Source organism: Crinia signifera, chromosome 3 (genome assembly GCF_055691185.1).
Source record: "Crinia signifera chromosome 3, ASM5569118v1, whole genome shotgun sequence".
In the NCBI taxonomy this organism is placed as follows: Eukaryota; Metazoa; Chordata; class Amphibia; order Anura; family Myobatrachidae; genus Crinia; species Crinia signifera.
In genome coordinates, this window is record NC_139219.1 from 286899000 (window position 1) to 286923774 (window position 24775).

The 24775-nt window shown below is 45.4% G+C and overlaps 1 protein-coding gene across 11 annotated transcripts in view; it reads right to left on the bottom strand.

The window, feature by feature from the left end:
- Positions 1–1238: 1238 nt before the first annotated feature.
- The window catches only part of LOC146064649 (uncharacterized), an 81941-nt gene continuing 58404 nt past the window's right edge, over positions 1239–24775 (bottom strand). For all 11 annotated transcript variants that reach the window (XM_083178406.1, XM_083178402.1, XM_083178398.1 and 8 more), the window contains 10 exons: positions 22828–22978; positions 22195–22340; positions 21156–21252; positions 17369–17410; positions 15228–15392; positions 13402–13552; positions 12115–12179; positions 9805–9989; positions 5429–5621; positions 1239–1947 (listed from right to left, as the gene is read on the bottom strand). In XM_083178406.1, the coding sequence (XP_083034532.1) occupies positions 1913–1947; positions 5429–5621; positions 9805–9989; positions 12115–12179; positions 13402–13552; positions 15228–15392; positions 17369–17410; positions 21156–21252; positions 22195–22340; positions 22828–22978 (1230 nt within the window). In that variant the 3' untranslated portion in view covers positions 1239–1912. The remainder of the gene's footprint in view (positions 1948–5428; positions 5622–9804; positions 9990–12114; positions 12180–13401; positions 13553–15227; positions 15393–17368; positions 17411–21155; positions 21253–22194; positions 22341–22827; positions 22979–24775) is intronic.

A 24775-nucleotide genomic window follows, 5' to 3' on the forward strand; every position in this document is an offset into this window, starting at 1 on the left:
GTGCAGGGGAAGGTGGCAGGCAACGGACACACGGGAGGGCGTGCGGTTGGATGGACACACAGGAGGGCGCAGGATTCACAGTGGTAGAAGGTGCCTGGCGGCTGCCCTGGGGAGTGGGCGAGCAGGGCGGGGGAGCCGGTGGCAGAGCTCCGGCGCCAGGTGACATGTCTGTGCCCGGAGCATGTGCTCCACCGGCTCCAGCCTAGCTACGCCGCTGGGTTCACGTTCATAGTGGGGGTGCATTTAACATTGTAAACCCCATTCGGGTGCTTATACAATTAAACATCGTATAGGGGGCTTATACAATTTTAAATCGCATTGCATCGCAGTGCATCGGGTGTATGGCATGCAATTATATGTAGTGCAACCAAATATCGTGCTAGTACACAAGTACCTAATTTTCTTTCCCTATCTTTGTGGTAGAAAATAGGAATATATATATATATATATATATATATATATATATATATATATATATATATATATATCCTAAGAGTGCCCCCACAAGGAGTCTTCTTTTTCTCCATGTGAATAAACATATACTAACCTCTGACTCTGGGGAGCACCTCCAACCTATAAATGAGTGAAATTCTAAAAGGTTTTGTTTTTTTTTGACAAAAGAATCCTTTTGACAAATAATTGAGACAGGATATAGGGGGAGATTCTCTAAGAATCTCCACCCCCCTTCGCCGCCCATTGCATTTATAATTATCGCATATGTTCTAACATATGCGATAATTATTGCAGAGGACAGCTCTTGCGTTAGGAGCCGTCCTTTGCGGTGAGAGTCGCCGGGTCCCAGCAGGTCTCGGCAGCTCTCCTCCTCCCTGCACCCGGAAGAGGATCAGTGCAGGGAGGAGGTCACAGGTCCGGGCAGCACTGCGCTGTGCTGCCCGGACACAGGTGAGGGGGCGGCGGGGGTCCGTGCGAGGGGTCTTTGCCGGGCGGCGGTGGGATGCGGTAGAAGCCCATTGACTTCTCTGGGGCATCGCCAGATTTTTCTGGCGATGCCCCCCGCCGCGTTAACCCAGCGGGGGATGCTTACAGGGTAACGGGGTTTTTACCGCATTTCTTGCTTAGAGAATCTCCCCCTTGGACTTAGATTGAATTATTCACTCCACTTAAGAAATTGATGGATTTCAAGTCAACATAGAGGAGTATCCAGTGCGGGACCCAAACAAAAAAAATGTATTTAAGCCTAATTATGCCACATTTATTTTCAATAAAATATAAAATAATAAAGGAATTTTCCACTTTATTTTATTACTTATATAGCTACTGAACATTCGGTGGCGCCTTACAATTGAAATAAGTGGTTGTACATGGTTGAAGTGAATACTTGCTTGATTCTGTGATATGTAGAAATGTATTTCAGCTGACAGTCATTTATATTTATTGCCCCAGGATAGGACCCAGACCTTCTCTGGGGCAAACTAACCAGGAACAAAACAAAAAAAACAAAACTGTGGCTGGCGATACAGGTAATTATATGGCTGAAAGAGCAAACGGGAACAATCAATATATTTTTGCAAACTAGTATTAATGCCTGGACATTAATGCATTTAATGAAAAATAACAGACCAGATATGCAAATTAAACACTACCTATCTAGAACCATTATTCACATATGCTGCCTACTTTAGCATGGTATACTTTAATCAGCAAAATTCTGATAGTTACTCCTGCTTGGATGGGGGTGGAGGGAAGGGATTTAACATTAGAGGTGACATTGTCCTGCAATTGGATACAAAAAGGAATAGCACAGATATCACACTGGGACAAAAAGACCATTTTGAACAAGAAAGAACAAGGATACCAAGGTCTGTGAGACTGAAATTATGAGGTACAAATAGAGGAATGGGACAAGATGGAAGCACAATGATGCACAAATCCGCAGGACTAAGTCTTCTGATCAATATCTGTCAAATGCGCAAGCGTAGGCCAGTCCTGTAGAGGGAAGCAGAGTAAGATGATGAGCGAATCACATAAGAACTAAAATAGACTTTTGATAATATCTTTCATCCAATGGTGTATCTGTAATAAATACAGTATGTGTGGGCCCCATTTTTTTGATACTTACCCTCCTGAGCTCTGCATCAGTGCGTGGCGCAGTAGGAAATTCACTGGGAAAATGGCAGCCATGCCATTTTCCTAGAGACCTGCACTAGACTTGTTACAGCGCTAGAATCTCCCATTGACTCTAGTGCCCCCATTCTCTTGCTCTGCTGGCTAAAGAGGAGGATGTCTGGACAGAGACTGCACATGGACCTCCTCCTCTCTAGATGCTCCCCTGTGTCATCTGGTCAGAATAAACATGTTATAATATCCATTTGTCTGTGGCTACATATCTCACCTCCTGAAGTCAAAAGTGTAAAATGATGCGGTTTCTATGGGATTCCAGTTACTAGCTATGGAAATACAACCATCAGATCAGACTCAAGTGTGTGCATTTGAATTATACATTATACTGCACTGGACTATAGTGTATGTTCTACAGTGTATTAATCTGCTAATTTATCATGCATGGAATATTTTTATAATTGGGCCAAGACCATACACTCTCTAATGGTTAGCCAAGCCTCTGTGTTGGCTGGCCACACCCCCTCTGGAATCTGGCCACACCCCTAGACATGCATCTCCACCTCGGCATTCCCCCCCCCCCATGTACCTTGTGCTTACAGGCTAAAGAACATTATATTAAGTATTGCTTGTGTAACACTACTCTACATTATGGTAGAAAAAAATGTCATGGTCTCTGAGATTCCTTTACACGGTGACACCAAAATAAAACTAGAAGATGCTCCAATGTTAATATTGAGGTAGCAGAACTAAGATCTGGTATATTCTCTTAAAATTATTAACATAAGGAGTGTAGACCCCTGAAAATATTTTACCTGCAAAACGCACCTATTAGCCAGGTTACTGGTATTTAGAGGAAGTGTGTGAATACTCCGCTGATGGGCACTTGCACACTTCTCTTTTTATATTGCTTCAGTCAATGCAATCAGCTGCAGTAAGCTCAACATTATTTCTTTAATTTGAACCACTGCAGCTTCTACACTTTAATGTAGCCCTTGTTTCATTTGTATTTTGCATTGTGCACCGTGCAGGCAGACATGTTGCAAGCATAATCAAATTTCAAGAATCTATTACAGGTTGGGTATCCCTTATCCAAATACTTCCGAAAACAATAATTTCCAAAATGTAGTTTTTTTGTGTGCTAAAAACCTACTGGGGATATCATATGTAACTGGCACTACTGGGGACATGATATGTAACTGGCACTACTGGGGACATGATATGTAACTGGAACTACTGGGGGCATGATATGTAACTGGCACTACTGGGGCCATGACATGTAACTGGCACTTCTGGGGCCATGATATGTAACTGGCACTACTGGGGACATGATATGTAATTGGCACTACTGGGGACATGATATGTAACTGGCACTACTGGGGACATGATATGTAACTGGCACTACTGGGTACATGAAATGTAACTGGCACTACTGGGGGCATGATATGTAACTGGCACTACTGGGGCCATGACATGTAACTGGCACTTCTGGGGCCATGATATGTAACTGGCACTACTGGGGACATGATATGTAACTGGCACTACTGGGGACATGATATGTAACTGGCACTACTGGGGACATGATATGTAACTGGCACTACTGGGGACATGATATGTAACTGGCACTACTGGGGACCTGAGATAGTACACAAACTTTGTTTTATGTTTTAAAACTTGGGCCATTATTCTGGTCGGTGCGGATATATCCGCGTGCGTTCGGCCCGCCGATGTTTTGTGTCTGCGCATGTGCAGAGGCGTCTCTGCGCATGTGCGAGCGGGGCGTACGGCCGAATCCCGCATGATATGTGAACACTCCAAACAGGGGGGTGGAGAGGGGCGTGAAGGGCTATTTGGGCTCATTACCATATGCATACGCCCCGCGTTTCATGGGCGTTCCCATGCAAACGCTGGGCGTACGTATGGTAATGCGGCCGTGACGCACGTGTAGGGGGCGGACATATGACATCGCCGGATGTCAGCTGCCCGCCCAGATCCCTGCTTTTGCACGGAAAAATGTCCATGTGGTCTGAGGTTGCGGGAGCTGGTGGAGCACTCGGTCCTGCGACCATCGAATGATGGGGGAGGTTCCCTTAGATGGAGGAGGCGTATTCCGTGAAAAATACACGTGCGGTCCGTTCGGCCAGCTTCTTACCGCGTACGGACGGAGTTGGCGATCCGTATGGAAGTCGGGGTTTCGCACGCACGGTCCTGGCCGCATAATCGGATCCGGTCGCACCGATCAGAATAAGGCCCAATGTTTCATGAACAAATACAATATACTTGTGTGTATTTCATGTGTTTGATGTGCTTATAGAATATAAATACAAGATACCTCAAGATATCTCATTCAAATATAAAAATATTTAAAAATATGGACTAATCTGTTATCCAAAATGCTTCTAGTCCTGAGCATTTTGGATAAGGGATACTCAACTTCTGGGAAAGCCTGTTTGGGGGGTTGGATTTTCTGGGGCCCATCCACGGACCCTTGATACCCATTGAGCTCTAGGCGGGTACCTAGGTTACCTAGCGGGAAAGCCGACCCGGATTCTCATAACTGCTGCTTTGGCCAACAGAATATCTGCCCACTGTGATCACTTTAGGGCCTTATTTTGGTTCATTCTTTCTGACAAAATCCTTCTTAGATGGACAAAACCATGTGCACTGCAGGGGGGCAGATGTAACATGTGCAGAGAGAATTAGATTTGGGTGAGTAATTTTGTTTCTGTGCAGGGAAAATACTGACTGCTTTATTTTTACACTGCAATATAGATCTCACTTTGAAGTAAAACCCCACCCAAATCTAATTCTCTCTGCACATGTTACATCTGCCCCACCTGCAGTGCACATGGTTTTGCCCATCTAAGAAGGATTTTGTCAGAAAGAATGAACCAAAATAAGGCCCTTTAATGCCTAATACTACTCATACTGGTCAAGAAATGGCTAAGGGCGTGTTACAAATCATCCTGTCTAGACTTGAATCATATAAAGTGAAATACGATTAGCTTAATAAATCCTGCAGTTTTATTCTAAGGGGTCGATCCTATTAGGTGCGGATAATTTGCACTCGCGAATCCTCACGTCAGCGGGCACGCTTTACGGCAGACTGAATTTGCTTACAAAGTGCTCGCACCTCCTTAGGGGTGGGAGCAATTTTAAGTGAATTCGGCGAAGGGAGCGAGATCGGCTTCATTCGGGTGCTGTTTTCAGCGTTTAAACGGCACCCGAACGGCAACTAACACCCTTCGGCACTAATAGGATCGACCCCTTAATCTGAATGGAATGATGGCTTTATACTAAACTGGAAACAATCTTTACCATGATGAGAAATAAAGATTGGAAAACGTACCTGTCTTCGCTGGGCATCGTTTCAGGATGTCATAAGAGGGTTTACCAAAATAATCAACATAAATATTTTTTTCAGGGATATAATCAAAGTCGAGCACGCATTGTGTGTGCGCACTGAACAGGAGATTCTGGCCTTTCGGTGACGAAAACAGCTGAAATATGTCTTTCTGAAACCCATTCCGTCCATACAGGGACTGCAAAGGAACGTAAGCTGGTGTCAGGCGTGTGATAGAAAACTAACAATCATTTCATTGCATCATTACCTTCTCAGTGTTAAGGTATATTTATCATGTACTATTAAAATATCTAGTGCAAATTCTGTAAAAATCAAATAGTTAATTGACTGATAACATCTCGTTATAATGTGCACTTTAGCCTAAGCACCGTTATAATGACATAACAATTTAAATTGGAAAAAAGGGTATTTCTTTCCTTCAAAAGAAGGGAAGGTGGGCACCTACAATTGGGGTGCTAGGCCAGCTGCTCACACAAAGGGAAGGCCAGTTCCCTAGCAATTGGTAAAGAAGGAAAAGAAAAAAAGAAGGTGGAGCGATAGTACACTAATGGTCAAATGTAATAATAAATATTTAAATTAGGTTAAAAAAAGTGATCAATTTGGTTTACATTACAGTAATATAACAATATTTATTGTAATAAATAAAAAAAATAAAAAATAAAAATGATAAACATTAATACATTCTAAACACTAGTGATGATGCAACATTTATATGCTATTTTTCTTCTCACAGTTTTGAGATGCCCACTCAACCGACCACCCACTTGTTTGTTTGTAGGTCTCTTATTTTTGTTGAAATGTACAGAATAGCAGTTCGGTGGAAAGCATTGCACCTCTCTGGTGTTATGTAATGCAAGGCTGGTTAAGTGGCATTTCCTCTTTGACCCCTTTGAGACCTGTACATTTTGTCTCTACCTCAGGGGAGGATCTGGTCTCCATCTCAGTGAGGTGTCAGTGCTATGCCAGTTGAAGGGAAGTGGTACTATCAGGGCATAAAGTGGTCATGCAGAGGTGGGGGAACTCATTTCTTTATGCCACCTACTGTAATTATACCCCCTCACCTTCCCCCATTAGGCAGAGACAGTGTCAGTGGTAGGGTTTATGGCATCCCCCCTGCAAACTAGAATGCTTTCCTGTAAGAATTACTGTGCAGGGCCAATGTGGAGGTTAAAATGTTCCACCTCACCATTAGAGGTGGTGGAACTCAGTTCCACCCTGTTCCCCCTCACTTTAACCCCTGGGTACTATCCAATCTCGTTTGCACTGGGGTGAGTGCAGCACCAATGAATCTAACTATTTTATCTGGCTGTGGCTAAGGTTGCACTTAGGGATGCCAATCCCGGGGTATTTTTTTCAATCCCGGAAGACCTTTTTGGGTCAATAAATCACAGCTGTGACCTCTTTTGCCACACTTCTGGCTCGCTATTTACCACTTAGAATCTATTTGTTTAGTTTATGATGTTAAGATTATTAAAGGATTGATGCAATAATAAAATCATTGGGTGACATAATAATGGAAGCAGTGGCGGCTCTTATCGTTTTGGAGGAGGGGGGCTGCTGCAATGCACCCCCCCCACTGCCGCGCTCGCCGGCCGCCGGTCCCCTGCACGGGGCAGTGCATGCGCAGTACCTTTATACATACTGTGCATGCGCTGCCCAAGCCTCCATGGGCTGCCTTTGCAGGTTGTTGGGTCCGGCGCATGCACAGCGTGGTCCACAGTACTGCGCATGTGCAGAACCCATTTTGGGGACTGCCTTGCACTTGCGCAGAGAGAGGCATCCCAGAGGGAGGGAACACCTCCCAATAGGACTGCCTTGAGTGACTGTCAGGTCAGGCTTCCAATAGGAAGTCACTGCCAGTCACATTGAAGCCAGAGCAGCCTCACAGACTGCATCTGGCTTCATTTTAGGCAGAGACAGTGGAATGGAAGCATGATCAATGCTTAAATATGGTATTGCTGCTGGAGGAGTCTGGTAAATCACTCTGGGCCATGTTTTGTGTGCACTGCATATGGCCCATATTGGGCGCTGTTATCGTGCAGTGTAAAGATCTCCAGTCATGGGATATTTTTTGTGTGTCTTTCTAAACTATATAACCTGTGTATGAGGCCCATCGACCCCATAGTGATGGAGCCCTGGCACCCACTAAAGCTACATTCATGAATGTAATGATTTAAGATCTATCAGCTTAAGTGTTTTATATTCAAGCAGCCAATCAGAAATGGCTAGATAGTGCTACTGATAGTTATCATAACTGCGTATTGAAATCCATCCCTCCTGCACCTATAACACATGCACCAGTGACGTAACTAATAAAACTGTGCCCCCCCCCACCGTTTTCCGCAGTGGTGCCCCCCCCCCCCCCCCCCCGAGTAAAGTTACCATCCCTCTCCTTACCCCTCCGCATGACGCTTGCTGCCGCCGCATTCTTTGGCTGGAACTGTGCCGCGGTCTGGCGCTCCTCTTCTCCTAATGAAAACGGACCCTCCCAAAATGGCAAACCGTTTTTAAGGATGCTAGAGGAGGCCACCGCCGCCTCTTCTAGCATCCTAAAAAAATGTCTTACAGTATGTATGGGGGCAGCCATTTTGGGAAGGTCAGTTTTCACTGCAGCAGAGGCGACAAGGAGAGCCGGGACCACACAGACCAGTAACAGTGAGTCCTGGACACAGACACTGCAGCAGGGTAACCATAGCCCCGCAGACCCCTGGCACCCACACTTTCTCTCAGCGCCTCCCCAGGATCTGCGGTGCTATAGCTACGCTACTGACATGCACTGCCACATCTCCTCTGCCTGTGTGGAAAGGTAGTGGGGCAATCACACTGGCTGAGGGGCATGATAGTGTTCCCCTAAGTCTTTGCAATGTTAAAAATAATTTTTTAAACATACATTACATTTGCATAAGTGGCCTGGCCATGCCTCCCATGAAAATGACCTGAACTCACCACAGCTCTCTACACCCATGCAAGACATATGCTTCTAGACAGGAGATTTGCATCTGCATGCTGGTCTGTTTGAGTGACTGTTTATGCGGTTATGGTATGGATGATAGACAGACTTATCATAGACAGTCATATGGTCGACCACTAATGGTTGACATCGTCAAAAGGTCGACATTAAAATGGTCAACATGGAAAAAGGTCGGCATGAGTTTTTAATGTTTTTAGGGTGTCTATGTCGACATAGGTCGACATGGACACTGTCTATACCGCATCCCCTCGCATGGCTCACCATGTTTTGGGCCCTGTGCCTTGCTGCGCTCTGCACACTATTTTGTTCTCTTACCACGCCCTAGTGGATGGTAGGGCATGAAATACCGCCTGTCGGCACATGTCGGCTGAAAATGTTGTAAAAAAATGCATGTCGACCTTTTTCATGTCGACATTTCCATGTCGACCTTTTGACCATATCAACCTATTGCCTACCGACCTTTAAACTCTGTCGACCTTTAAACCCTGTCGACCTTTTGCCTGTCAACCTTTTCCATGTTGACCTTTAGACCATGTCCACCTATTGTATGTCGACATTTTGCCTGTCGATGTTTTGACCCTGTTGACCATTAGTGGTCGACCATATGACTGTCTATGATGTGTTTGTCCATGACCAGTCCGGATACCGTTTATGCATGCTTATTAACCACTTCTCTTGGGTCAGATGGGGCTGCAGTTCCAGGTTACCATAATAATAGTCCCACAGGGTCCAGGAGAGGACTGGCTAGTGAGGCAGGAGGGCATTTGCCTCCAAACTGCTACTATTACAGACACAATCTGAGCTGATAATAGTAGACAGGGCCGATTTAAGGTTTCTCAACACCCTAGGCAAAACATCCACCTAGTGCCCCAGGGGTGTAACTCCCAGAGGCAATAGAGACGCCTGCCTCTGGACTAACAGCACTAAAGGGACACCTGCATGTACAGCAGCACCGGTGCGGTTCACATTGTGATCCAAGTGTGACCGCTGCTCTTTCACTGGAGCTCTGTGGTGCACGCACATAGTTACCTGGCTCTATCCCAGGGATCAGACTCGGTGGCGCCCCCTAGATCCTGGCACCCTAGTGGTAGAGCCGGTCCAGTTGGTAGACATGCAAGGCTGATACAGTAGACTCAATAAGCAGCACTGCAAATACCATCTGGAAAATGGATACTATGCCATTTTCCCAGGGATTTGCACATGCACATTAACTGTGGGACAGCGCTAGGGTCTACTTCCGACCTGAGTGCCCAGAGTACAGAGGAGGAGGCCTGGACGGAGACTGCACATGACCTCCTCCTCTCCCTGGCTACATGGTTTTTCCCAGGAGCATAGTGCTTATTTGCTTTATGTCAAATTGGTATTAGGCCTAATATCATCAGACACTTACTTGCTGATTACGCACAATCCTTTCAACATCATCGACACTCTCCTCACGAGATACAATGGCAAAAAACGAGTTTCTTGCAATGCTGCAGTTTTTGAAGTCGTGGACTGAGGCACGAGAACCATCAAGACATAACAACTCAAAATCATCTGATTTCAAATTTTTTGCCCAAACTGCAGGGTTCTTACCTAGTAAAGAAGAAATAACTTATTCCATTAGTGCATTAGAAAATTGACTTTAAAGGTTTATTGCTTTGGTCACAGATCATTCTCTTAGTATTTGAAATGGGATTCTGAAGCCAGGGCCACAATGGCAGATGCCTGGCGTATGGTCTTGGCTGATAGCCTGCTCATGTTCTTGTTTGAGTAGGCCATATACACATCAAATATAAGGGGTGATTCTGATCGCTCTGGTCTAAATTTGCTACCCTGGCCGATGTTTGGGGTTTATACATGCGCAAACTCTCGGAGTGAACGCCTTTGACGAGTTTCACACTCGCTGGGGCATTTGCTTAATAGTGGGTGGGAAGGGGTGGGCATGGCACGCCCATAGAAACACTGGGGTAGATTTATTATAGGGGCGCCTATCGCGCCGCTATAACAGTTCCTGCTTCGCCTCATTAGCGAGGCGAAGCAGGAGGGGACACCGACAAGATCTATTAAGATCTTGCCGCCGGAGTGGGGGAGCGCTAACTCCCCCCTCCGGCGATGTCCCTCCTGGAGACAGCGCATCAGTTATTACTGATGCGCCATCTCCTTTCCCCCCGGCCGGCTCACTGCACATGCGCGGGATCTCGCTAGTCTCGCGAGATCCCAGCGCAGCTCAGTGCCAGCAGCAGGGACAGAGCTGTCCCTGCTGTTAGGTATAGGGCATCGCCGCCTGCAGCTGGCGAAGTCGACAGCTGCAGGCGGCGGAACGGTCAGCGATGCTGACCGTTCAAAAATCTGGCAGGAGGTAGGGGCGCAGTGCAAAATATCGCCCCTGCGCTATGCCTCCTGCCCCACACCGCCGGCGTTAGAGTAAACGCTCGGCGGGTGTGATAGATCAGGGGAAGCGCTATCCCCTGCTATAACGCACGGGGAATAGCGCAGATTCCCCTGATCGCCGGTACATAAATCTACCCCACTGGGTGCAGGAGTGTCCATGCCTGGTTGGGGTGGGTGGCTGACATCACATGACCGCAGTGCCCACCCCATTTTGGCCAGGATAAAAGTAAGTATAGACTTTTTTGTCCACGAAGAGAGGAAAAAATCATTTGATGGTGAGTGACCACTGAATGAATTTTCCTATGTGCGTCCGCATGCGAGTGGATGTGTAAGCATACGCAATTGGGGGTTGGGGGAGGATCGTGCGTTCGGCAGTGAGGCATTTGCGTGCTCGCTAGGCAGCGAATATGCGCAGCCTAGCAAGCAGGTCTGAATCAGGCCCATAGTCACCAGAGTAGAGACAGACATTAATAAGAACTGAACAATATATATAGCAAGCTGCCTACCTGCTACAAATAAGGAACCAGAGTATATTATATATATATATATATATATATATATATATATATATATATATATATATATATATATATATATATAATACTCTGGTTCTTTATTTGTAGCAGGTAGGCAGCTTGCCAATTCTTAGGTTACAGCAAAGGCAGATTTCAGCAGGCAACACATATGCTTCACAATAAGGGTACACTCCAGAGAATCCTGACATAATCCCCACATTTCCCAGCCTATCACCCAGCCATTAAAAGGCATTAGGAAGACTATCCTTATTCTCTGAACAAACATTTAACAGGAAGTAAAAGGTGTTGTTAATTAGCAGACAGTGATTCACATCTTCGGAAAACCCGTACTGGATCATCTTTCTATTGTCTAGTTCTTCACGGCTGGTGACCCTTTTTTGGTGTTGAGATTGTGTGGCAGCTGCTGCGCAAGAGGGGGATTCAGTTGTATTTTTCATGGGTCTCACTAGCCATCAACCAAACATAGGGTGATAGGACAAGTTGCTGACCAGGCTGGGGCTGGTATTGCATTATAACAGTGGAATCGCAGATTGCAGGTCTCTGCTACAGTGCACATCCTGGTAGGGCTTGCTGTGTCTTACAGGTGGGGCAGGTGCTTAGTGTTAGCATTCCAAACTGCAGCACTGGTGATTGTATCTTCATTTAGGTAGAGAGTTTTACCATTACAAAAATATATATTTTTAATTAGTAAATATAGACATTGAAGAAGATCAATATCAGCACATAACTACGCACCAGGGCTATGGGCGCTGCAAATAATTAGCATTCTATGAGGCATCTGTGTTACTTACCATCTGTGTTCTGAAAAACAACATTGTGTGATAGAAAAGCCACATCTCCCGCTTCCACTAGACACCTGAAACCAAAAGTACAAGTCATGTAAGAGACCTAATGTCCACTTCTATATATCAATAGAGATATACATAGTGTAAATATGATTTGTATCATATAAAGATATTGATGTGTCAAGCAGGGAAAGACTGGAGCCCAGCTTCAAGGTAGCATGCGATAAAAAGAGAGATACTGATTGGTTACTTAGCAACTTCTCCACTTTGTCCAATCTTTTCACTGCTTAATACATCAACCTGTACTGTATATATCCTGATCCAACAGGCAAGAGGACCCCCACAAGAGATCATACTATACAAAGCAGTTTAGTTTGGCATGCAGTGTAACCATTTAGAAGAGACTGATATTGTAGGTCAGTGGTGGGAAACCCATTATATATATTATGTACTGAAATCTGCCCCATTGGAGGATCCAGAGTCCAAATTGTTCATGACATATCAATTGCAGAATGCTTATGTATTATTTCTGGCAGTTTACAGCTGGCAAATTCATAATTATTTGTTTAAACAAAGTAAACAAATTTGGAAACTGGATCCTCTGAAAGGGCACATTTCAGTACATAATATATAATGGGTTTCCCACAACTGACCTAAAATGTCAGCCACTTTCTAAGGGCCTGTGCCATGTGTAATAGCACCACTCACTGAAATATACAGGAGTAAAGGAATATCAAGGTTGTAAATAGGGTTGTGTGAGTGGGGGATGGTACTGCCCCCAAAATGGGAGCTGCAGCCAGTAGCAAAATTACAGAGCCACACAGCGTATCCAAGGGATGCTCCAGGCAGGCACCCTACAGCCCATGGAGCTTAGAACTCTAGCTCTACTTCTCAAAGCAAGCAGCTCCACCCACTAGGTGCATGTCATGACATCACATGTTTAGGGGTAGAGCCAGCAGAGGCACACTGCCCTTTGCAGGCTCCACCCCCTAAACATATGACGACATTATTGAACTGGAAAAGGTTTAACAAGGGGAAACTAAGCAAAAAAGACATTTAAGAGGAGAAACACGTAACATGTATAAATATATTAAAGGGCAATATAGGGAACTATCAAGCACCCTTTTTACCCTAAACTCAGTGACCAAGTCAATAGGGCATTTACATAAACTAGAAGAGATGTCATACCGTTAGAAGGAAAGGGGTTCTTTGCGGTAAGGGCAGTAAAGGCGTGGAACTTACTGCCTGAGAATATTTCAAGAACGCTCCAGAAAATATTGGGATGCACAGTACCTGAATGCACCTGCTTTGCCGTAATAAGCCTCCTTGTCATTCTGAGAACATTTTGTATTTGCACTGGGGTTCCCTGGGTCACCAATACACAGTTTGCAAAGGTTGGAGTCAATAGGCGATCCAGGAGCACAACTCTGGCTGAAGAAGGAACCTGTATAGGACAGATAAATGACAGTATTATCACTGTAATTCCCCTGGACTCACTAGCTATGTGTTACAATTTCTGTTTTCCCAAAACAAATATAGTCCGGATACTAATTTGCACAGTCCCCCACGCATTTGCACAGGGGACCGTTGTTCTCCTAATGCACATTTCTGCACATGTACATGCGCTGGGTGTGAACGGGACGGTGAACTGCAAGTTCGGCAACCGGTTCGCACCCACCAGTATCGGTGGGGGGCATAGGGTGGCGGCAGGTGGACGTGCCCATGGCAACTCCCAGCGTTTCGGGAGACTTGCCCCCTTTTCCGAGGGGCCAGGAGGAGGGTAGGCAAGAATTCTGTGCCAGGGTCTAGAGAAGCAGCCGAAATCATGAAACAGTTGTGTATGTTCATCCCAGTAGCCCGGAGTTGGAGTTGTGTGCCCCCCAGCAACCCCCCCCCCCCCCAAAAAAAAAATGGGCCTTCATTTTGGTTTATTAGGTCCCTGGCGAATTTGCAATGCATATTCACATGTGCAGGGCTACTGTGAGGACGCCTTCATTGACTTGCATAGTTGCCATGGCGTTCTCACAGGGGTGGCGGGCAACGGGTGGCATTAGAAGGCTTCCTAAGCAGCACTTTTTCGCTGCTTATTGAATCAATCAGAATCCCCCCCATGGTGTGTGGATGTGTATGTACTTGTGTATAGATACACGCATGACTTACAGAATTATTTAGATCAGCTGGTCTATAGGGACTGGAGCCTGCAGTTAATGGGCGGGGCTCCAGGATTGCATAGTGACCTCGCCAGTAGCTCAGGGTAATGGCCCCTACACACGGAGTGATTTCAGGGTATTTTGTATGCGATCTAACTAGATTGCTTAGAAAATGCCCCTATATCGCTCCGTGTGTAGGGGCTATAGTGATGCGCTCACCGGAGAACACTGACCGTGACAGGTCTCTCAGAACACAGCGTTCTGAGCGATCAGCAAATCACCCCGTGTGTAGGCCCCATAAGACTCACAGGGGGAAATTTACTAAGATAGTAGTTCAATTTCAGATGGGTTGTTGCTATGAGACACCAATCAGCTACTATCTATTATCTTCTAGAATGTGCTAAATAAGTAAGTAGATGCTGATTGGTTGCCATATAGCAACCGGTGTGGTATAGGGTATTGACAGTAAGGATCCCGACAATCATCCTGACGTCGGGATCCCGACTGCCCTTACTCAGACAGCATGGTGAGCGCAACAAAGCCCCGGCAGCTGCCGCAGTTTAAGAATTGCCCGTCTGTGTGGTCCGACGGCTGTGCAGGGAGTGAAGTATAGGGGAAATCTCGCAAGAGGTCGGTAGTTCTCGCGAGATTTCCCCTGTACTTGACTCCCTCCGTAGCCGCTGGGCGGGTGGGTCGGCGGGCCAGACAGACCGGCTGCGGGGGCCGTATACGGCCCGCGGGCAGGAGGTTCCCCACCGCTGGTATAAATCAACAGTGAGTGCACCGCAGCATTCCCTTGGAAGAGTAGTTGGATCCCGCTGTGAACCACTCAGGTGCTTCAGGGCTTGGAGCCCAGGAGCAGGGGTCTCCATAGCTTCTAGGACTTACGCCTCTGACTCCTCTGATGGTTACTGCAGTAGCTGTTTCCACTCGTTGTGGAAGATGCCGACAGTATATGTTAGCACTCACCAATATCACAGTTGCCCGTCTGCTTACTGATCAGACTGGCTGGCACACTCCAGCTATAGATGTGATCTACATCCGTGTGGCAGGACTTCTTGCCTTTAAGGGTATTCCACGAAATATTTTTGTTGCTTTTTTTAACCAAGGCTACAACATAGTCTGAGCCGTAATCTAGAACACAAGAACAATAATTATATTCTATCTCTAGGCACATGAAACAATTGCGAAGTCATATAAACCAGTGTTCTAGTCTTAAGTAGGATACACACTAGAAAGATAGGTTTGTTCTAGACCACATCTTAGTTTTGGAGTATTGATTTTCTTTCCGCCTTAAGTTTTGGGCTGCGTCATGTTGAGGCATTCTGTTTTGAAGCCCATATCTTATTTTTGGAATATTAATGAACAATATATCTGCGGTCAGGGGTGCATCAAGAGATGAGGAGGCCCGTGCACAGATTCCATCAAGCCCCTCCACTCAAACTGCAGACTCTGGGCACTAGCATATCCCTAACATCTTTAGGGCAGAGACCGGTACAAATTTAGAAAGGGTGCATGGCCACGGGTAAAGGGGGTGTGGTCATGTCCCTTTCCTACACTTTCAAAAGATAGTTGGATACTCAGAAACCCGGTACAAAGCTGGTCCAGGCCAAATAAATGGTACTGTGCCAGCCAAAAAGGTGCAGTTGGAGGGTATGCAGTAGGAGTTAAGGTGCCCATACACTAGTAAGATTTATCTTCAGATCTGGCTGGTTGGAACAAAAACATGGTTATGGATGTGTGACAGTTTGTCAGTTTTCCAGCATTTCCAAGCAAATGGTCAACTGTAATTTGCTCTCATCCATAACCATGTTTTTGTTCCAACCAGCCAGATCTGAAGATAAATCTGCGTGTGTATGGCCACCTTTAGTTTATATATATTGTATGTACAGTATACTGTAGCTCTAGGTTAATTTAGCTTCAACTTATTTTCTAAAAGCTGGATCCATACTGAAGTGGTACATTATGGCACAGGTTCTCAAACTCATTCCTCAGGACCCCACACAGTGCATGTTTTGCAGGTCTCCTCACAGAATCACAGGTGAAATTTTTAGCTCCACCTGTGGATCATTTAAAATGTGCCAATGAATAATGAATGCACCTGTGCACCTGCCAGGTGACCTGGAAAATGTGAACTTTGTGGGTTCCTGAGAACCGAGTTTAAGAACCCCTGCACTAGAATAGTGATTTGGGTCCTAACAATTATTGTATTTCCTTAGACTTGAGAAGCTGGCCATACACTTATCCGATTTTGCCCAATTCCATCCAACTTGTTCTAACCTTAAATGCTACTATAGACCTAGGGGTGGGGTGATGGACCTGGAGGTGGGAGTAGGCCTAAGGGTAAGTGGGTGGGTGGGTGGGCATGGTCCGGTGGTCCCACCCCTCACACCCTGACATGTACTACTAAGTGTAGGGGTGGATGCTCACCTTCTCAGTCCCCTGGGTGGCTTTGTCTTTCTTTGCAGTTTACTGATGCGAACACACAGGGGCTTAACTCGAATATATCAGTAGGCCCCATAGCAAAAGTTTGTAAGGGCCCCATTTACCAACTGATGGTGATAAATGTATGTAAAACATATTACTTGGAGAGTAAAGATGGGCCCCCTTCAGCTCTGGGCCCCATAGCAGCTGCACCCCTTGCACCTATGGTAGTTACACCCCTGCAAACACATCTGCTGTCACAGGGGCCTGCTCTGCCTCTCCAGACCTCATGGATACTGGGAGGACATGGCCTGATGAGTCTGTTGAGAATGGAATATCCTCATGCCTCTTCCTAGCATCATGGGGACTGGAGATATGGAGCCAGCCTGCTGGGACAACAGCAGCAGCACTTTGCAATGAAAGTAAAATCTGTCCTCACTTTGGGCGGGGTGCTCTAAACTAGAAATGCGGTAAAAACTTGTTATCGGGGGTCTTACCGCATTTCTGTAGTCTCTATTGCCCCTCCTTAGTGGCAGCGCTGCGGAGGGAATCACCAGCTAATCCAGAAGCGTATGGGCTTCGTACCGCAGCGCTATGTGAGGGATCCGTCATGGATCCTTCCCAGCATACCCTCTCTTTGAACAACAATACATTTTCTACAATATTGCTTCACACAGCGTACATACCTTTTATGGGTGATACATGCGTTCTGCATGGGGTGAAGTCCTCTGCAAAAAATAGAGCAGAATGAATAAGTTACAACTTTTATTTGTACAAGGCATGCTCTGATGTGTAGTTTCACAGTTTAACAGCTGGAGGGCCACAGTTTGGGCATGCCTGCTATAAGGTGTTCTGTTCTCTAACTCATTTCATTAACTTTCCTATTAGCTAAAGTAGGCAAAAGGTTGTCATAGAGTACTGCATACAGATACAATTGGGATAGTGTGAATAAAATGGCACTCTCCCTGTAGTAGAGATGTGCAGGTTCTGATTTACTCTGATTTCAAAGCAGGATCTTATTGGCTATCCCAAATCACATGACAGTTGTTGACAGTTGATAGCCAATAAGATCCTGCTTTGAAATCAGAGTAAATCAGAGCCTGCACATCCTTGTAGTGCCCTTAAAATAGTTACCTCCCCTCATGCATTCTACAGGAGACTCCCTGATATAGCAGCAATCTCCCTCTCTCCCTCATTATTCTAGCAATCTCCCTCATGTCACTTAGCCCACATTACACTGTTCAATTTTTGGTGAAAATAAGGAATACGAGACAGATACATTTACATTGAATCATCAGTGCTATTTTCCAGCACTTTACCAGGTATAGTAGCTCTTACCAACGGCTTTGGGGCTCATCTACATTTGTATATAAGTAATTTTAAAAGATTCCTCTCAGATGTAGCAGTGCACACCCACGCTTCTAGGTGCCACATTCACAATATCTTTTCACAATCTCTCCATACAGTATATGGAACTAGAGACACCCTTTGGGTGGAGCATGACACGCCCCCTCAATGGGGCGCTGTGCAAAATTCTACTACCAACTATAATCTCCCTGAAACTAGTTTTCTAAAGTAGGCAGGTACATACCTCCCAACAGTCCCGATTTTAGCGGGACAGTCCCGATTATCAGGGCCTGTCCCGCTGTCCCTCCCGCGGTCGACAGTGTCCCGCGGTAAGGGGGGGCTGTTGGGAGTCCCCCCTGTCGGCTGCTAAGCAGCGGGGAATAAACGCTGTGCGCATGCGCACAGCATCTATTCCCATAACCAGGGGGCTGGGGGCATGGCTAGAGGCTCACAGAGCCTCTGGGTCATGCCCCCATAGCGTCAAAATGGGGGCGTCAATATGGGGGCAAATTTTTTCGACACGCCTGCGGCGCGCAGCAGCTTCGTCCCTCCTCAGGCTCCTCCAAAGTTGGGAGGTATGCAAGTATGCCTTAAATATCTACTGTATGTGACCATAGTTGTAAAAAAAATGACTAAGTACATAGACTTGTTCCCTTTGATGATACTGAGGATCAAATTGATGTCATACAGGCTCTGAAATGATAATGGTCTTTATTCCCTCCACAGGGAATCAAATAAGACCATAAAACATAAAATAAGAGTGCAGCACTTTTGATAAAACAAAAGGTTTTAATTCATCTTTGCACTTACAAATTTGAGACGAATATAAAAGCATAACAACAATTTCCATTGGCAAGCTGCTACACCTATAATCCTTGATCTCCCTCTGCAGAATGTACTGGCGGAGGACGATGTAAATCAAGTCAAACCAAGCAGAACTAAGCCAGCTTCGGGAACAGGCACATAGCCACATTTACCTGTTCCTGAAGCTGACTAAGTTTTAATAATAATTAGGGGGTCTGTCCCTTCCCTTCATAGTTATTAACAGCAAATTTATAGTGCACACATATTTCTCAGCGCTTTACAGATAATATTAGAACATTCACATCAATCCCTACCCCAGTGGAGCTTACAATCTATATTCCCTACCACATACACACACACACACACACACACACACACACACACACACACACACACACACACACTGAGGGGTAGATTTATTAAGCTCAGTGAAGTGATAAAGTGTATGGTTTTTATCACCGACCAATCAGCTCCAACCTGTCATTTTTCAAACCAAGCCTGTAACTTCACAATTAGGAGCTGATTGGCCGTTGATAAAAAACGGACACTTTATCACTTCACCAAGCTTAATAAATCTGCCCCACACACACAGATTCATTGTTGGGTTAGATGAATCTACCAGTATATTTTTGGATTGTGGGAGGAAACCGGAGTACCCGCAACGCAAGCATGGGGAGAACATAGAAACTCCACACAGTTAGGGCCAAGGTGGGAATTAAATCCATGACCTCAGTGCTGTGAGGCAGTAATGTTAACCATTACACCATCCGCACTGTCCCAGTTTCTGTACGCTATAAAATGAAGACTTTTAATTTTCACATTCACACTCCAAACCAACACATGGTTTGGTACATCTTGTGTAAATAGGTGACATTGTGTTTTTTTAATGTGTTATTTAGAGACAGAGGGTGACATTTAATGAGCTGCGAAAATGTGACTTTTGCGATATTTTCGCCAAAAACGGCTGAAATCCCGAATTCGCATATTTAATGAGATGCGAAAAATGGCAACAATAGCAGATTTTGCTGGGAAATCGCACTTTCTGAAAGTGCGATTTTTACTAGCGCCGTAACTCGCATCCAGATGTTTTCCCATTGAAAAGTATACAATTCGCATATTTAAAGAGATGCGAATTTGGGAAATGTGTCTTAAAAACGCCAAAAAATACGATCAGGTTCTGATATGAGAATTGGCCAGAACCCTGCACAGATCATTGAGATCTGTGCATGGTCCTGTGGTAAAAAATGTGTTAAAGTGTTTTTTGGGAAAAAAATGGCGTGGGGTCCCCCTCCTGAGCATAACCAGCCCCGGACTCTTGGACCGGTCCTGGTTCCAAAAATATGGGGACAAAAAATCTGGTGGTCCCCTGTATTTTGAAACCAGCACTGGGCTCCAACAGCCCGCGGTGTCATGCCACAGCCGGGGGACACTTTTTACATAAGGTCCCCCGGCCGAAACATGAGCACCGTGGCTGGTCAGCCTTGGACGGGGTACCTGGAGGAGTGGGGACCCCCCAAATAAAGGGGTCCCCCCCAGGCTTCACCCGTCCAGGGCTGAAGCCCGGGGCTGTCACCAGTGTCCGTGGCCAGTGGACGCCGGCCTGATAGGGTTAAATCTGACATACCTAACATTGCTTTATACAGGAGAACCACAAGTCCCAGCATGCAGAGCATTAATGGGCCCGCTGGGACTTGTAGTCCACCTGTAAAAAGAATGTTAAAAGAAAACACACACACAGAGAAGTATAACTTTATTACATACACATACACACACCTCACTTTTACACCAACATACTCACCAATCCAGGATCCAGCGCTGTCCAACCTCCTGTATAGCCGGCTCAGCCTGCACTGACAGCGGGCTGAACCGGCTTTCTCCGGTGCAGATAACAGCCTCTGTCGCGCTGTCCCAGCGCTACACAGGCTGATTGCGTGATTGGCCGATGCGTCTCCATGGAGATGCATAAGCCCAAGATGCTCTCAGCCTCTGTAGCTCAGGGACAGCGCGACAGAGGCTGTTATCTGCACCGGAGAAAGGCGGTTCAGCCCGCTGTCAGTGCAGGCTGAGCCGGCTATGCAGGAGGGTGGACAGTGCTGGATCCTGGATTGGTGAGTATGTTGGTGTAAAAGTGAGATGTGTGTATGTGTATGTATGCAAATCCATGGCAAAAATGCGATTTTAAAAAAGTGCGATAATGGGCGATTTTGAAAGTGCGAAAAAAAACGCATCCTATTAAATGTCACCCAGAGAATTCAAAATGGCTGACAACATGGCAATGAATAATGGGGCTATACGAGTTCTTGAAAGTGTCCACAGTCTTACCCTGGTTGTTATACTCTTCTGCTACTACCGTCAGTCCACAGTTCAGTGCTGCCTCCATGTGATCTGATTCCAGCCTGACTGCATCAGCTTCTCCTTTCTGTGGAGAGAAGGAGCCACTAGTCTCCCGTTATATCATAATAGAACACCAAGAGCTGATTCTTAAACATAGAAATATAGGGCCAAACGTAATAGGGTGTGAGAATCAGAAATTGGGAGATTTTAGGAGAGTTTTCCCATTTTTTTAAAGCGGCAATCTATCACATGACAAAATCAAAGTTGTTTTCCAGTGTAAATGATTGCTGATTTAAAAAACAAAAGGGAAAACTCTCCAACTTTCTCATTCTCACACCCTATTACATTTGGCCTATAGAATTTTATAGCAGATAAGAACCAACTGATCCATCCAGTCTTGCCATGTACACGCACACACTTATACACTAGGGGTCATTTTTGTCTCTAGCCAATTAACCTACCAGTGACATGCATTCAATTCACCAACAGTCAAAAAACGACGGTCAAAATACCGACAACCATTGTCAGACACTCAAAATATGATGAAAATCCCGACATTCATTATGCTGACACAGCCAAAATGTCAACATTTACAATGTCAACATGAGTTTTTCATGATTTTTTTCTTTGAAACTGTCTTTTTCTTACTTCACGATCCAAGTGGGATAGAGATAGATTATAATAGTGTGCCGAGTACAATGAGGCACGGTGCCGAAGCATGGCGAGTGCAGCAAGCCATGCCAGCGGATGCAGTACACTTATACAGTGTCCATCTCAACTTTTTGACATGTTGACTTTTCAAATGTTGGCATTTTGACCATGTCAGCATTTTGACTGTCTGCCAATGCTTGTCGGTATTTTGAATGACGATAAATTATGCCAGTATATTTTTGGATTGTGCGAGGAAACTGGTGGACCCAGAGGAAACCCACGCAAGCATGGGGAGAATATACAAACTCCACACAATTAGGGCCGTGGTGGGATTGCAACCCGTGACCACAGCGCTGTGATGCAGTAATGTACTCACCATAATCTGTATAATACACTGGTGTGCGGAGGACGCCACTGTGCATTTAATGGCCCCACCGCTGACAGCAGACCAGTCATCACACTTCTTCTTCTCCGCTTTGCTTTGCGTACACCAGCGCACTGTATTGTTGGAGTAGTGATGCACTTTAAAAAAAAAGTATAAAAGAGTTAAAATGAGTACAGTTTGTTTCTCTATGAATATCTATTTCATACAGTATACGGTATACAGTATAGGGCCATATTCAATTGATATTCAATTGATATAATGCTTCCCTATCTCCTGTATAAAGCAACTCAATTGATTTTTTTTTGTTGCTGTTGATGTTGATTGAGGTTGGGTTAGCCGCACATTTTGGCTAAACCCCACCAAACTAATTGGTGTGCAACGAAATGTCCCATATGAGCTTTTAAATGGGGAATTTTTATGCAATTCAGCTCTCCTCCCCAAGGGGACGCGAGCTGAAGTGCCAACACAGGCAGCCAGGTGCGCCACAATGGAGCTACATTTGAATAGCTCTGTTGGGCGCCCTCTAGTGGCTGTCGGCAGCAATAATATTTGAATGAGGCCCATAGTATTTTACTGTACATACATACACAAGTGGGGGAATTCATTTACAGATGTGTTACTCACCCACTGTCAGTGCTTTCATGTCATGAATCCAATCTACCCCCAAAAACAGGAAAGCATCCATTTTTGATGGAAGAGGAATCAAACTTTTGGTGCTGTCTTCGAAGAGCAGGTGTTTCCCATATTGGGAGCCAAACAGGTTACATTGCTTTTTCTATGATCAGTGAATACATAAACAGAAAGACAATTAATCGTACTGCACCCAATCTACACTATGGTAGATAATTAACTAAAGCTTCTAAAACAGACACGTGGTGGTATGGCCCATAACAACCAATCAGATTCTGTCTACAACATACAAGAAAGCAATATAGAGATGATAGATAGAATGTGATTGGCTTCTATGGGAACGCCACCACTTTTTAGTCTAGTTATTGTTCTTTGCAAGGAATGGAAATCTCTAGCGGCGATTACTCTATGACAAACATACAGAACATTCATCAGGTTAAAATCAAAGTGATATATGAGGAGGAAGCATTTACATACCCTCCAACATGATACATTCCATTAGGTACAAAATGCTCTGTTCCTGGACTTCCCTGCCAGTGGCAGTTACAGAGGTTGGACTCCAGCACAGAGCAAAATTCAAAGAGGGGGGTCACATTAACTGCCAGTGAGTCCAGGACAGTGATGTTTGGAGTGGCATTAGGTGTGGCTCCCCTTTTTGAATATTGGACTGTGCTGCAGCCTCACCTCTGCAACTGCCACTGGCAGGGAAGTCCAGAAACAGAGCATTTTGTACCTAATGGAATGGGCCATGTTGGAGGGTATACATTTAGGGTAGCTGGGAATCATGGAAGCCTTTGCTATTTGTGTCCGATAGTGTCTGGTGATGGGGAAATGGGGATTCCCTCCATGCCCCCAACAGTGAAGAAAACAAGGGCGTGGACCCTTGTCGGAGGACACGCCCTAATTCTGGAAGCACATGGGGGTCCTACTGAGACATTTCAAAATGTTGGGAGGTATGGATACAGTACCAGCCAATCACTCCTTACTACCATGTTACAGGCCGTGTTTGAAAAATTACTTTTTAGTTTTTAGGGAGGTGAGTGGCAGCAAATATGCAGAGTCTCACATTTAGGGTGTCTCGGCCTACAACTTGGATCCTGTACAGTATGCACAAAATGGCACCAGGCATCATCTTAGTTCCGCTGACCATTCTGTACAGCCGTAGGGTTACTCGGGAAGTCTATTATTGACTTATCTGTGATCACTTTATCTCATTCCTTTTGTATTGGGAAGGAACGACAACCCAGTGTTTGATTTAAAGTTCTGTTCATTTGGGTGCGCTCCCTAGTAATGCATGGAACTTGTTTATTTCAACCCATCTGGGATAAGTGGCATTGACTGCCTGGCTGTCAGCATTGTCTTGGGAGTTGGGGCTGGTAAACTACACTTCCTGTGTAAGGGCAATTGGCCCTGCAAGTTTAGCTTTGTGGAGACCTAGCTAAGTGGCTTGTTGGCCACTGGTCATATGTCCTTCTTTCTCTTTGCCATATTGCCTATTTAAGGTTTTTTTTTTTTTTTTGGTGGTTTCTAGTAAAGAACTGACAAATTTGAAATGTCAAAATTCTTGTGTGTGTCTTTATTTTAGATAAGGTTTTTGTTAAGTTATAGATCATATTCAAGTGCATTTTAAAAGGGGTAAATGGCACAATAGGGCATGTGATGATAGGTAGTTTATGCTATGTGCAGTGGCTCGCAGGCTGGCAGCCAGTCAGGAGCCGGCCCGCAACCTCTGGTTGACTGACGGCCCAGGCACAGAGACACGGTGAGGGGAAGGAGAGACGTGTGATGCACTCTCCTCTCCTCCGAAGGGCAGTGGCGACGTGGTTCAGCAGTGGCGGAGGAGACAGACAGAAGGGCAGGCCGCAGAGGTCCCAGAACGCCGTTCCTGATGATGTAATTTTGCAAAAAAGCAAAAGAGCTTTAAGAACGGCGTTTCAGACCA